General features: G+C 43.3%; 1 protein-coding gene across 5 annotated transcripts in view; it reads right to left on the bottom strand.

Annotated features, from left to right (window-relative positions):
* clcnk (chloride channel K) overlaps positions 1-4,879 on the bottom strand; it is a 66,501-nt gene extending 61,622 nt beyond the window's left edge. For all 5 annotated transcript variants that reach the window (XM_063033079.1, XM_063033080.1, XM_063033077.1 and 2 more), the window contains exon 1: positions 4,586-4,879. In XM_063033079.1, coding sequence (XP_062889149.1) covers positions 4,586-4,721 — 136 coding nt within the window. In that variant the 5' untranslated portion in view covers positions 4,722-4,879. The remainder of the gene's footprint in view (positions 1-4,585) is intronic.
* Between the last annotated feature and the right edge of the window lie 9,398 nt (positions 4,880-14,277).

The following is a 14,277-nucleotide window of genomic DNA, read 5'->3' on the forward strand; positions in this document are numbered from 1 at the left end:
ATAACATTTAATTGGGGCAGGAACCTGGGAGCATAAATTGGGAGCAGATGTTCTCAGGGAAATGCACGACAGATATGTGGCAAATGTTTAGGGAACATTTGCATGGAGTTCTGCATAGGTGTGTTCCTTTGAGGCAGGGAAAGAATCGTGGAGTTACGGAACCATGGTGTACAAAGGATTGGAAAATCTCGTGAAGAAGAAAAGAAAAGCTTACAAAAGGTTCAAGAAACAGGGTACTGTTAGAGCTCTAGAGAATTGTAAGGTTGCTAGGAAGGAACGTAAGAATGGAATTAGGAGAGCCAGAAGGGGCCATGAGAAGGCCTTGCTGAGCAGGATTAAGGAAAACCCCAAGGCATTCTACAAGTATGTGAAGAACAAGAGGATGAGCTGTGTGAGAATAGGACCAATCAGGTGCAATAGTGGAAACTTGTGCATGGAGTTGGAGGAGGTAGTGGAAGTACTTAATAAATACTTTGCTTCGGTATTCACCAGGGAAAAAGATCTTGGCAATTGTAGGGATGACTTACAGTGGACTGAAATGCTTGAGCATATAGACATTAAGAAAGAGGATGTGCTGGAGCTTTTGAAAAGCACGATGATGACGAAGCAGTGTGCATGTGGCAAAATCTGCAAGAACGATCGTGGCTTGAAGATCCACCAAGCGAGGATGAAGTGTTTGGCGGGAGCAGCAGCAGCACAACGCGCAGGTGTCCAACCTGGTGAGACGAAGGAGGGGTCAGGCCCGGAGTCACCCCATAGTGCCCGGAACCTCCAAGTGTTGCAAACTAATCCCCCTAACATGAAGTCTAACGGGAGGTGGATCAAATGGCCTGCAGCTAACATGACTTCACTGTGGAAGCAGTTTGATGAAGATGTTAACCAAATTCTGGAGGCAACGGCAAAGGGAGGGGTTGATAGGAAGCTGCAAGCCATGACAACAATTATTGTCAGTATCGCAGCTGAACAGTTCCCAGTGGAGGTTGGTTGTAGGGGATTCATAGCCCGTTCTTTAGTTAGAGCCTTCAGCATTTTGGGCATCGAGGGAGAGAGGAAGAGGAGAGCCATCCGCAGTACCACTGATGCGGCAGAGAGGGCCTCAAGATGGCTGTGGCTCGAAAGAGGGGAGCCATGGAGTCATAAGTAGCTAGCCATCTGGACACAAGCTGGGGTCTGATCAGCCCCGGCTGGGTCACCTGGAGGAGGTTGTATGATGTTGAAAGACCCGAAACACCCGATGATTCCAGGAACATCACTGAAGATGTGTCCAGAAGCATCAGTAGATGTATGTAGACAGCAAGTTAGATAAGTCACTGGGACCAGATGAGATGTACCCCAGGCTACCATGGGAAGTGAGGGAGGAGATTGCTGAGCCTCTGGTGATGATCTTTGCATCATCAATAGGGACGGGAGAAGTACCAGAGGACTGGAGGGTTGCAAATGTTGTTCCCTAGTTCAAGAAAGGGAGTGGAGATAACACAGGAAAATATAGACCAGTGAGTCTGACTTCAGTTGTTGGAGAGATGCTGAGAGGCAGGATTTATGAGCATTTGGAGAGACATAATCTTATTAGGGATAGTCAGCATGGCTTTTTCAAGGGCAGGTTGTGCCTTATGAGCCTGATTGAATTCTTTGAGAAGGTAACAAAACACATTGATGAAGGTAGAGCAGTGGATGTAGTGTATATGGATTTCAGTAAGGCATTTGATAAGGTTCCCCATGAAAGAGCCCTTCAGAAGGTAAAGAGGCATGGGATCCAAGGCGACCTTGTTTTGTAGATCCAGAATTGACTTGGCAACAGAAGGGAAGGGGTGCTTATAGATGGTTCGTATTCTGCATGGAGGTCGGTGACCAGTGATGTTCTGTAGGGATCTGTTCTGGGACCCCTCCTCTTTGTGATTTTTATAAATGACCTGGATGAAGAAGTAGAAGGGTGGATCAGTAATTTTGCTGATAACACAAAGGTTGGGGGTGTTGTGGATAGTGTGGAGGGTTGTCAGAGGTTACAGCGTGACATCAATAGGGTGCAGAACTGGGCTGAGAAGTGCCAGATGGACTTCAACCCAGATAAGTGTGAAGTCGTTCATTTTGGTAGGTCAAATTTGAAGACAGAATGTAATATTAATGGTAAAACTCTTGGCAGTGTGGAGGATCTGAGAGATCTTGGGGTCCGTGTTGATAGGACACTCAAAGCAGCTACGCAGGTTGACAGTGTTGCTTTGAAGGCGTATGGTGTGTTGGCATTCATCAACTGTGGGATTCAGTTCAAGAGCCGTGAGGTAATGTTACAACTATATAGGACCCTAGTCAGACCCCGCTTGGAGTACTGTGCTCAGTTCTGGTCACCTCACTACAGGAAGGATGTGGATACCATAGAGAGAGTGCAGAAGAGATTTACAAGGATGTTGCCTGGATTGGAGGGTGTACCTTATGAGAATAGGTTGAGTGAACTCGGCTTTTTCTCCTTGGAGCGACAGAGGATGAGAGGTGACCTGATAGAGGCATATAAGATGATGAGGGGCATTGATTGTGTGGCTAGCTAGAGGCTTTTTCCCAGGGCTGAAATGGCTAACACAAGGGAGCAAAGTTTTAAGGTGCTTGGAAGCAGGTACCGAGGAGATATCAGGGGTAGGTTTTTCACACAGAGAGTGTTGGGTGTGTGGAATGCATTGCCGGCAGCAGTGGTGGAAGCGGATACAATAGGGTCTTTTAAGAGCATCTTAGATTAGTACATGGAACTTGGAAAAATACAGGGCTATGCATTTGGGAAACTCTAGGCAGTTTCTACAGTAGGTCAAATGATTGGCACAACATTGTGGGCTAAAGGGCCTGTAATGTGCTGTAGATTTCTATGCTCTATGTTCTAAAGTACTGCTGCCGCAAAGACAACAAATCTCACGACATATGTCGGTGATATTAAACCTGATTCTGATCCTGAATAAGGAAAGAGCAGAGAAATTAAACAAACATTTGTACACAGGGAATCTCCCAGAAGTTACGGAGAACTCCAGATCAGGAGTCAATGAGAAGATGAAAGCAGAATTAATAAAAGCAAGTATTGGAGAAACTAGTGAGACTGAACACCAATAAATCTTCAGGACCTGAAAAACTTCATCCCAAGGTTTGGGAAAGAGGCAGCTATGGAAACAGTGTTTCCCACAGACCTGAAGGTAGTAAATGCAATCCTACTGTTAGATGCGGTGTATTTGATAAAGAGCTGCACGAGAGGATTAAGACAAAATTAAGCCCACAGGAATAAAGGGAATAGTTTGGTACGGATTAAGGACTGGTTAATGGAGAAAAACCGGAGAAGTGATCATATTGGAGCTGGGAGATATTAACTAGTGTAGTATTGAAGTGATCAGTCCTGGATCCTGGCTTTTCAAATCTATATCTGATGGAACCAAGTTTAACATACCCAGATTTGCTGATGATTTAAGGTTGATGCCTTTATGAGTTGTGCCTAACAAAGACATCCTGGGGTCTAATTATATAGTGGCTTGGTGAGGCAATTTCTGAAATACTATATGCACTTGAGTGTTCTCTTCCTAAGGAAGGATGTACTAGAGATAGACCGGACAACTGGAAATTGTCAGTGTTGAGGGACATCAGAGATGAGGGTGAGAGCGAACTTGACATAAAAAGGATGAAATCAAGAAACGAGGTTGGGGTGGCAAGCTGAAACAATTCCTTCCCAGATTATGAACCTTGGGCAGGAGACGGAAGTGGGCTGTCTGCAATAGAAGGCAAATCTCCCGGGAAAATGTAGTCAATGACTATTTGAGAGACAATGACTTAAATTTGAACCATTGTCTTACTGAATGGTGAAACAGTCATGAAGGGTCAAATGGTCTATAGTGTAATTAAACTGAGGTGATTAATATACCATTTTTATTTCCATGTAACTATCCTGATACATTGAAATTAAAATTATATTAATCCTTTAGTTTCTTTTTATATTACAAAATATTGCATTCTCCCAATGCATCAATTCAACCCAATCAGTTTATGGTACTCTTGGTGTCACCCTGTTAAAACTTATTCAACCTACAGAAAGATTTGTAGTTTGGGAGAATGCTGAACACAGCAAGCTGCTGGAAATTTGAATATTTAATCAGACTGACAAAAACAAATTAATAATTAAAATAGTTAATATAAATGATAATAATTAAAGAAATGGAAGCAATTACCATTCACCAGTAAAAATCGTGATGTTACTACCTTTGAGAAGCATTATTATGACAACAGAACTTCAATTTAGAGTTGAATAAATATTTATGAAACCATAAATCATTGATATAGATTGCTAAAATGCAAAGGCATCTTATGGCAGACTTGATATTTTCACAGGCAACATCATTGACCGACAATTGATAGCTGAGCAGATTCTTTGGGTTTGATGGCCTCTCACATTAAACAAGCAAATTATACTGAGAAAGTTACTTCTTCTGGGAAGCCAGGATTAGTGCAAATATTTTGTATTTAACATAATCATATTCAACGTTTAAGATGTCTGTACGCTACATGTTGAAACAGATAGACCTACTTTTAAAACTGCAGGTTTATTCAGTAGGCTAATCTTATTTACCTGTTACATGGTGCCTCGTTTTTGAACAGGGTCTCTGTGGCTTTTGCTGCAGGGGAGAATTTTCTTCTGCTCCTGGGCTGGAAACTTTCTCTCCTCCCCATTCTTCATCCATTGCACACATCAGACTTTTAAACATTTCTGTATCATTTATGCCCCCACCTACCACTGATCTTAACCAGACTCAGCCCCAACATACAGGCTCGCATGCACACACACGCACACACACAGACATATACACAGGTACACACACACGCAATCCTTTGCTAACAGTCTCTTGCCTAGTACACCTGGTTTAAACAATGAAAACGCCTGCCCACTCCTCAAGCCCAAAACCACACCTCCCACAGAGAACACAAAACATTTACAGTCATAACCTGCCCTTGTACATTCCTTGTAACAGCCAAAGACCTTTCAAAAAATAAAGCGACCGATGAAGCCCACCATGTAGACAAACCTCCACTGATCACATGGATGTCTATTCACCATTAGAATGACATCATTACTAAATATTAACACATCGCTTTTTCGGGCAATTTGTGGCCTTTGTTGAAATTAGATTCTTATGTGATATTTTGCACATTTCTTCCTAAAGTACTCGTAAAGAAACATAGAAGCAGGAGCAGAACAGTCAGAGCTTTGAAGCTGATTCACTCAATCATGATGGACTTGTAGATTTACCAATTACCAGTCTTTGACCCCCTTGCTGATCAATGGAAGGTTGTATCAACTAATCTGAATGAATTTTTCAAGGAAGTGACTAAGTAGGTTGATGTGGGCTTTGATAAGGTCTTACATGGGAAAATGAGGCCTAGTGATCCAGGGCTCTGATACTACTACACATAGATCTGAGAGATTCTGCACGTCCCTGATCCTACAGCCCCGTATACATCCTGGGTTCTAGCTAGCCTCCTTCCCCTCCCACCACCTTCTTATTCTGGTGACATCCCCCTTCCATTTCCGTCCTGATGAAGGGTCTCGGCCCAAAACATCAACTGCTTACTCTTTCCCGTAGATGCTGCCTGACCTGCTGAGCTCCTCCAGCATTTTGTGTGCGCTGCTCTGGATTTCCGGCACCTGCTGACTTCCTCGTGTTTACGACTTCCTTCTCTGAAGCAACATGCCTGACTTCCAACAATAACTTATTTGTACCATCCCACTTTCTCGCCAGATGGTCACCCAGGAATAGGAATCAGTCCACGGAAAACGGAAAAGAATTGAATGCAGTAGAGTTGATATGTCACAGCCCCAATGACCCAGGTTCACTCCTGACCGCGGGTGCTGTTTGTATGAGATGGTATGTTCTCCCTGTGAGCAAATGGGGTTAATTCTCCCTGTGAGCAAATGGGGTTAATTCTCCCTGTGAGCAAATGGGGTTTCCCTGCTTGATCCAGTTTCCTTCTACATCCTAAAGACCTGTATGTCTATAGGTTAATTGGCACTGGGAATTGCCCCAGGGAGTGGTAGAATCTGGTGGGAATATGGGAATAATGAAATAGAGTTAGTGAAGGATTAATACAGCTGTATACTTATTTCTGTGCATCATGAGCCTATGACTCAGTGATTTACATTGCTTTAGGATGACAGACTAGGAAATGCAAGATTATCTGTTTCCGCTGTGATTGGACTGTAGTGGCGTTCTGCACAAAGAAACCAGCAAGGACAGGAAATTTAGATGACAAAATACTGTAATAATTTCATCATAGTGCTGCAAGTACTTGATGAGATAGCTTTATAGGGACCAAATTTCATGGCAAAATCTGCACAAATGCATTCAGAAAGTAATGAGACAAGGGACCCATAGAAACGTGACTGACAGATTGGGAATTGGCTTGCCCCACAGACGGCAGAGGGTGGTGGTAGAGAGAGAGTCTGCGACTGGTGGTGTTCTGCAGGGATCTGTTCTGGGACCCCTGTTCTTAGTGATTTTTATAAATGACTTGAATGAGGAAGGTGGAAAGGTAGGTTGGTAAATTTTCAGATGATACAAAGGCTGGTTCCTTAAGCCAGGGGGTGGTAGTGGGGACAAGCGCCCACCACCTATTAAATGCTCCCAATGATGTGTGCCTCGAATAGCCTCTGACAACCAAGTCCAGCTCTTGGTTTTCATGTGTGGCTTAGCTACTAAAGCTGGTGGAACAGTTTTTACTGGCAGGAGAAGGGGCAGAGGTGGGCTACTGGTGCCTTTGGCAGCTCATCTAGGAGAAGGAAAACTCTGATCTCGAACCTCTGCTGCCTTGTGGCTGTACCCACCCATGGAGGAGCCTTCGGGAGTAAACCCTGAAGGAAAAATCCAGAGCTGGAGTCCCTAAGGCAGTGCAACGCTGACTGGCAACTCCTGCAACGCTGCTGGTACCAAACTGTATCAGTCTCTGCTGTTCCTTTGGGTTTATCAGATGCGTGGAGACGGGGCGCTTGCCACATGGGCAACAGCTTGCTCTCCACATCGTACTGCCCAGGCTGGTGTATCTAGACAACTAGGGCACAACATCCATGGTCGACCCTGGCCAATGGAGGTCCCACTCACTCACTCAGAAAGGCTGGTGGTGTTGTGTTGAAGATTGTCATAGGTTACAACAGAATATAGACAGGATGCGAAGTCGGGCGGAGAAGTGGCGGATGGAGTTCAATTCAGAAAAGTGTGAGGTGTGAAGCAGAGTTGGAAAATTAAACATGAAGGCAGAGTACAAGTTCACTGGCAGGATTTTTAGCAGTTTGGAGGAGTGAAAGGATCTTAAAGTCCAAGTCCAGAGATCCTTCAAAGTTGCTGCACAGATTGATAGGGTGGTTAAGAAGGCATATGGTGGGATGGCTTTCATTTGTCACGGAAATGAGTTCAAGAACTTTGTGGTAATGCTGCAGCTCTATAAATCTCCGGTTAGACCGCACTTAGATTATTATGTTCAGTTCTGGTCACCTCATCATAGGAAGGATACGGAAACTTTATACATAAGTTACCATAAATTACCAGGTTGGTGCCTGGATTGGAGAACATGTCTAGTGAGCAAAGGTTGAGTGAGCTAGGACACTTCTCTTTGGAGCGAAGGAGGATGAGAGAGGTGTACAAGATGAGGAAAGGCATAGAAAGAGTGGACAGCCAGCTCCTTGGCCCCAGGGCAGCAATAGCCAATACCAGAGCACATCTGTTTAAGGTGAGTGGAGGAACATTTAAAGGAGACGACAGAGCTAGGCTTTTTGCACGAACAGCTGTAGGTGCTTGGAACGCACTGCCAGAGGCGATAGTAGCAGCTGAAACAATAGGGGCATTTAAGAGTTTCTTAGATAACACACATGGATATATGGGGGACTTTGCAGGAAGGAAGGGTTAGGTTAATTGTGGAGTATGTTTACAAACATCAGCACAATATTATAGCTCTAGGTCCCTGTACTTTGCTCTAGGTTCTATGATTGAAAGAAAGCACTCCAGACAATAATCATTCCAGATCTTGAACAACAATGGAGACACTGCAGATGCTGGAAATCTGGACCAAAATAGGAAGGAAATCAGCAGGTCAGGCAGCATCTATTGTGGAAAATGGACAGTTGATGTTTCGGTCAAGACCCTTCACCAGGACTTGAATTGAGCACTGTGGAAGAACAATGGGACATTATTGTGAATTAATTTTTTTTAAGATTCATAGAAGCAGAAAATATCAAGAGATATTCAAAAAATACTTCATGCCAATTTAAAGTAATTACAGTAATATAAAATATTTGATACCAATTAAAAGTTCAAAGTAAAGTTTATTATCGGAATACATACATGTCACCACATACAACCCTGAGATACTTTTTCTACAGGCACACTCAGCACATCTATAGAACAGTAACTGCAAACAGGATCTGTAAACTGTAAACTTCAGGAATTGTAAACTGTATACAAACTGCAAATATCAATAAAGAACAAGCATGAAATAACAAGATAAACAAGTCCTTAAGTGAGTGTATCTATCCCCTTTTGCTGAAGAGCCTGGTGGTTGAGGGGTAGTAACTGTTCTTGAACCTGGTGGTGTGAGTCCTGAGGTTCCTGTACCTTGTACTGATGGCAGCAGTGAGAAAAGAGCATGGCCTGGGTGGTGAGGATCTTTGATGATGGATGCTGCTTTTCTACGGCAACGTTTCATGTAGATGTTGTCAATGGTAGGGCGGGTTTTACTCATGATGAACTGGGCTGAATCCATTACCTTTTATAGAATTTCCCACTCAAAGGTATTGGTGTTCCCATACCAGGTCATAATGCAGCCAGTCAGCACACTTTCCACCGCACGTCTACAGAAGTTTGCCAAGGTTTTGATGACATGCCGAATCTCTGCAGACTCCTGAGGAAGCAGAGGCGCTGTTGTGCTTTCTTCGCAAATGTATTTATATGACGGGTCCAGGGCAGGTTCTCAGAGTCTGCAAGTGAGGAAATCCAATGACACAGAGGGGTATTGAGGCCCAAGTCTTGGAGTTTACTGATTAGTTCAAAAGAATAAAGCGTTAAAATATTGAGATGAATTGGAATGGAACCATCACAAATTCAGAATCAGAATCAAAATTGAGTTTATATCATTGACATTTGTTGTGAAATTTGTTGTTCTGTGTGAGACATAAAAATCACTATAAGCTACAAATAAATGAATAGTGCAAAAGAGGCATGGGTGACGTTGTGTTCTTGGGTTCATGGACTGTTTAGAAATATGATGGCAGAGAGAAAGAAACCATTGTTAAAACGTTGAATGTGGATCTTCAGGCTCCTGTATATACTTTCTCCTGCTGGTAATAATGAGAAGAGGGCACATCCCAGATGGTGAGACTCCTTAATTAACTAGTAGTGTAAGATAATGAAGAAATCTGAGCTAGTCGCAATGGATAAAGTTTGTAAGCTCAAGATAATTGAGAGTTTTGTTCAATTATTATGCATAGGTATTTGGAAAGGAGTTCTGGTCTCTTTTGAAGCTCTTCATGGCTCTTCATGGGCAAGCTCCCCACCACTGGGTGCATCTACACAAAATGCTGTTGCAGGAAAGCAGTATCCATCGTCAGGGAGCCCCACCACCCAGGACCTGCTCGCTTCTAGCTGATGTCATCAGGAAGAAGGTACAGGAGCCTCAGGACTCACACCACCAGGTTCAGAAACAGCTATTATCCCTCAACCATCAGGCTCCTGAATCAAAGAGGATAACTTCACTCAAATTCAGTTGCCCATCGTTAAAATGCTCCCACAAGCTATGGGACTCGTTTTCAAGGACTCTTCATCACATGTTCTCAATACTTATTGCTTATTTATTCATTATTATTATTTCTTTCTTTTGAAATTTGCACAGTTTTGCACACAGATTGAACGCTCAAGTTGGTGCGGTTTTGTTTTGATTCTCTTATGGTCATTATTCTATGGATTTATAGAGTATTCCCTCAAGAAAATGAATTTCAGGGGTGTGACATATGGTACTTTGATAATAATTGACTTTGAACCTTGAAGCTGTTAAACTTCCCAAGCATCCCAATGCCCAGAGGTGGTCATCGGACAGCACAGGACTGATTTTCTAGGCATCGGTTCTGAGCTAAGCCGAGGGTCTGATCTTATTACCATCCCTACTTATTAGGCACAATGATACAAACATGACAACAGGGTCATATTCTGTGATAAAGCAAGATTGCCATCCCTCTCAAGGATAGGTCCTCTCTCTAGATCCCATCAGCTAATCTGTTCAGGGCCTTCAATATTTACTGCATCAAAACCACATAAACGTTCCTCAGACCTGACCAACCTTGGCTGGAAGTGTCAATATGAATCAGCCATTCGTTTAGAAGTCGGATGAGGTATAGTGGAGACAAGGGTAGATGCTGTGTGATGGATAATCTAAAAGTTTATTGTGACAACACCAGCTGGTATTTCACTTAAGAAGCTGACAACACCAGCTGCCAATGACTGAATCCAGCAGTGATGCCTTTCACAAGGTCCTTCCATACAAAGCTCCTATAATGCAGTTTTGGAACATTGATCCTTAAATACTATCCTGACACAGCAATGTCATTCTGTTTCACGTCAGTTCTCTATTTAGGCCCTCCTGTCACTGCGCACAACTTTGTTAAAATCCGTGCCTTAAAACCCCCATGAACTATTCAAGTTAGTAAATGGATAACTTGATAATGTGTTGATGTTAAGTAGTTAAAGAACAGCCATTTTCCCGGGGCAGGGGAATCGAAAACCAGAGGGCATAGGCTTAAGGTGAGAGGGGATCTGAGAGCGCATGGAATGAGCTGCTGGAGATGGGTACAATTACAACATTTAAAAGACATTTGGTTAAGTACAAGGATTGGAAAGGTTTGAATGAAACGGGCCAAATGCAGGCAAATGGGACCACTTCGGGAGGACATCTTGTTCAGTCTGGACAAGTCATGCCAAGGGGTGTGTTTCTGTGCTGTATACCTCTATGACTCTATAATGAAACTTGTTATGAAAATGTTGATTTGAATGTTCCAAGAATCTTTATAAGGATTAAAGTACAGTTTGATATATGAACAACAAGCTGTAATCTTCTCCAGGTGAATCCAAGGTGAAGAATTCAAATCCACACCACGACTTCTTCCTCTACCCTTCTCTTGACACTCACTTGAAACTTTTTATAATCTTTTCCACTTGGCATCAGAGCAGGAGTCCATCAGGAGCAGGTGGTCTTCCACAGGCATTCTGAAACCCTGTCCCATTTCCAGAATCGAGGGCAGGAGCAAAATGACCCCGTTGCAGTCAGAAAGCGCCGCTTGTGTGACCCTTAAAGGGGAACTCCTAAAGTTTCTTCTCCAGAGAGCTGGGAATGTTGTGGAAGAAGTGGGAAAGTAAAAGAGAGAAGTATGCAGTAAATGCCATATTAACGGTTTGCAGTATTCATCTTTGGGAAAGCACACTCAGTCACCTCAATGTCACCTCTTCTGCTCGGCCCACTTGGTTACTCTTGAGGTCGTGAGGTTCTGAGATCCAAAGGATAAACATCAGGCACCCAAACAAGCAGCTCCCACCTTATTGGTCTTACTTGTGCTGGTGATTGTCTTCAAGTGAGCATTTTTCCCATCGGTACACCCACCACCACACCCCAGACTCATCAGCTGACTCAGTAGCAGATCAGACTCAGAGGAAATCAACTCACACAGCTCAGGGTCAGCTGGTAACTCTCTCTCTCTCTCTCTCTCTCTCTCTCTCTCTCTCTCACACACACACACACACACACAAAGTTAAAAGTTCAAAGTAAATTTATCACCAAAGTACATATACAAGCCTGAGATTCATATTCTCACGGGCATTCACAGCGAATACAAGAAACATAACAAAATTAGTGAAAGACCACACCCAAAAGGGCGGACAACAACCAGTCTGCAAGAAAATACAACAAGCTGTGCAAATATAAAAAGAAAGAGAGAGAAAAAAAAGAAATAATAATAATGAATAATCAATAAATGTCCAGAACATGAGATGAAAAGTTTTTGGAAGTGAGTCCAGTTTAGTGGGAACAGTTCAATGATGGGATGAGTGAAGTTCAGTGAAGTTATCCCCTCTGGTTCAAAAGCCTGATGGTTGAGGGGTAATAACTGTTCCTGAACCTGGTGGTGTGAGTCCTGGGGCAGCAGCGAGAAGAGAGCATGGCCTGGATGCTGCTTTCCTGTGACAGTGCTCTGTGCAGATGTGCTCAATGATAGGGAGTATTTCACCCATCGTATCCACTACTTTTTGTGGGCTTTTCCGGACAAAGGCATTGTTGTTTCTATACCAGGCTGTGATGCAACCAGTCAATATACTCTCCACCACACATCTATAGAAGTTTCTTACACACACACACACACATGGAAATCTGTAATTTATAGGTTCAAGATCCCCTCCGGATTCATTCGCACAAAGCTCTAGGCTGGGACCCCAATGGGATCCTGACATACAGCAGGCTCTTCATCCCACAATGTTATGCCAATCTAATTAAACTAATAATTAAATGGCTAATTCAAGTAATCCCTTCTGCCTACACAATGTCCACAGACCTCCATTTTCTGCACTTTCATCATATCATTTCTATCATATTCACTTCCATTCTGGCAGTGTATTCCAGACACCTCTCACCCTCAGTGTAAAAGAACTTGACCCACACATCTCCTTCCAATTTGCCCCCACACCTGAAATGCATGCCCTCTAGTATTAAACATTTTGACCCTGGGATACCAGCCATCTACTTTTTCTCTGCCTCTCACAATTTTATAAACTTGGGTGGTGAAACTGTGGAATTCATTGTCACAGAAGACTGTGGAGGCCAAGTCATTAGATATATTTAAAGCAGGGGCTGATGGGTTCTTGATTAGTAATGGTGTCAAAGGTTATGGGGAGAAGGCAGGAGAATGGAGTTGGGAGGAATAATAAATCAGCAAATTCGATGGGCCAACAGGCCTAATTCTGCTCCAATGTCTTATGCTTATGAGGCCTCTCCTCAAATTCCACTGCTCCAGAGTAAACAACCCAAGTTAATTGTCTCCTTCTAACCTGAGCTGCATTTTGGTAGATCTCTTCTGCCTTAGATTAAACTGAAGTTCTGTTTACCATCTTGTGTGGACACTAGGGGTCACAAGGCTCCACTTGAAGAAAGGCTGAGGGTTGGCGTGCTGTGTGACATATTTTATTCAACAAATTTGAGTCAGAAAATCTGCTCGCTATTGAACTATTGGCTCTGCGAACCCACCGTGTGCCAATATACATCCCATGATCAGCACCAACTATGAAGCACCTTAGATGTCCTGAGAGGAAACTGGTAGGTGCTATGCGAACACAAGTCATTCTTACTATCGAAGCAATCATTTCCAGCTTTGTTTTGGTAAACAGGTTACTTCTCTGCAGCATTTCTCAAACACAGGACAGCATCTCAGTGTTTCATCGGGCAGGTGACAGAAAATGGCTCCCACGCAGGAATGCAAAAGGACAAAGAAGGTGAAGTGCGAAGTCAAACGTTTTTTTTAAAAAGGGGGCTTTTGAGGCAGAGGGAGAGTGAGTATCTGAGGATATGATGTCTTATTATCCATAAGCATGCGAAGCAAGACCCAGGAAATCTTCTTCTTTGTTGTTCATCCCCTGAGGTTGAGGAAAACTTGTTCCCTCTTCAGTTTTGGAAGATCTGATACACCATCAAAACCTTGCCATTGTAGAACTGGAGGTGTTTGGCATGGACAGTGCGTGAACAGTTCGGGATGTAGGGGCACTCCTTCTACCCTCCTTGCTGGACTCCAAGTTTCCTCTTGAACAGCTTCTCAGTATCATCCTAAATACTTCTCCATTTGAGGAACCTCCCATGCGATTTAAAGTGTAAAGCGGCCAGCACGAAGACGGGCCAGGGATTCCCAGGAGTTGGTGTGAATGTTTTAGATGGATCTGAGAATATTAGTTTCCTTATCTGGTAGAATGAGTGGTTTACTTGTGCTCTGTAAGCCTCTGATGAGTTCAAGCTAAGGGAGAGAGAAGATAGAGAAGATTAGAGAAGATTAGCTCACCACATATACGTTGAAACAGAGTAAAACGTGTAATCTGCATCAACGGACAAGACAGTCTGAGGATGAGCTGGGGGCAGCTCATAAGTGCCACCATGCACCTGACACCAATGTAGCATGCTCACAGTTTACTAACCCTAACCGATACATCTTGGAATTTGGGAGGAAACCAGGGCACTTAGAGGAAATCCATGTTGTCA

This window comes from Mobula hypostoma, chromosome 25 (genome assembly GCF_963921235.1).
Source record: "Mobula hypostoma chromosome 25, sMobHyp1.1, whole genome shotgun sequence".
Classification (NCBI taxonomy): domain Eukaryota; kingdom Metazoa; phylum Chordata; class Chondrichthyes; order Myliobatiformes; family Myliobatidae; genus Mobula; species Mobula hypostoma.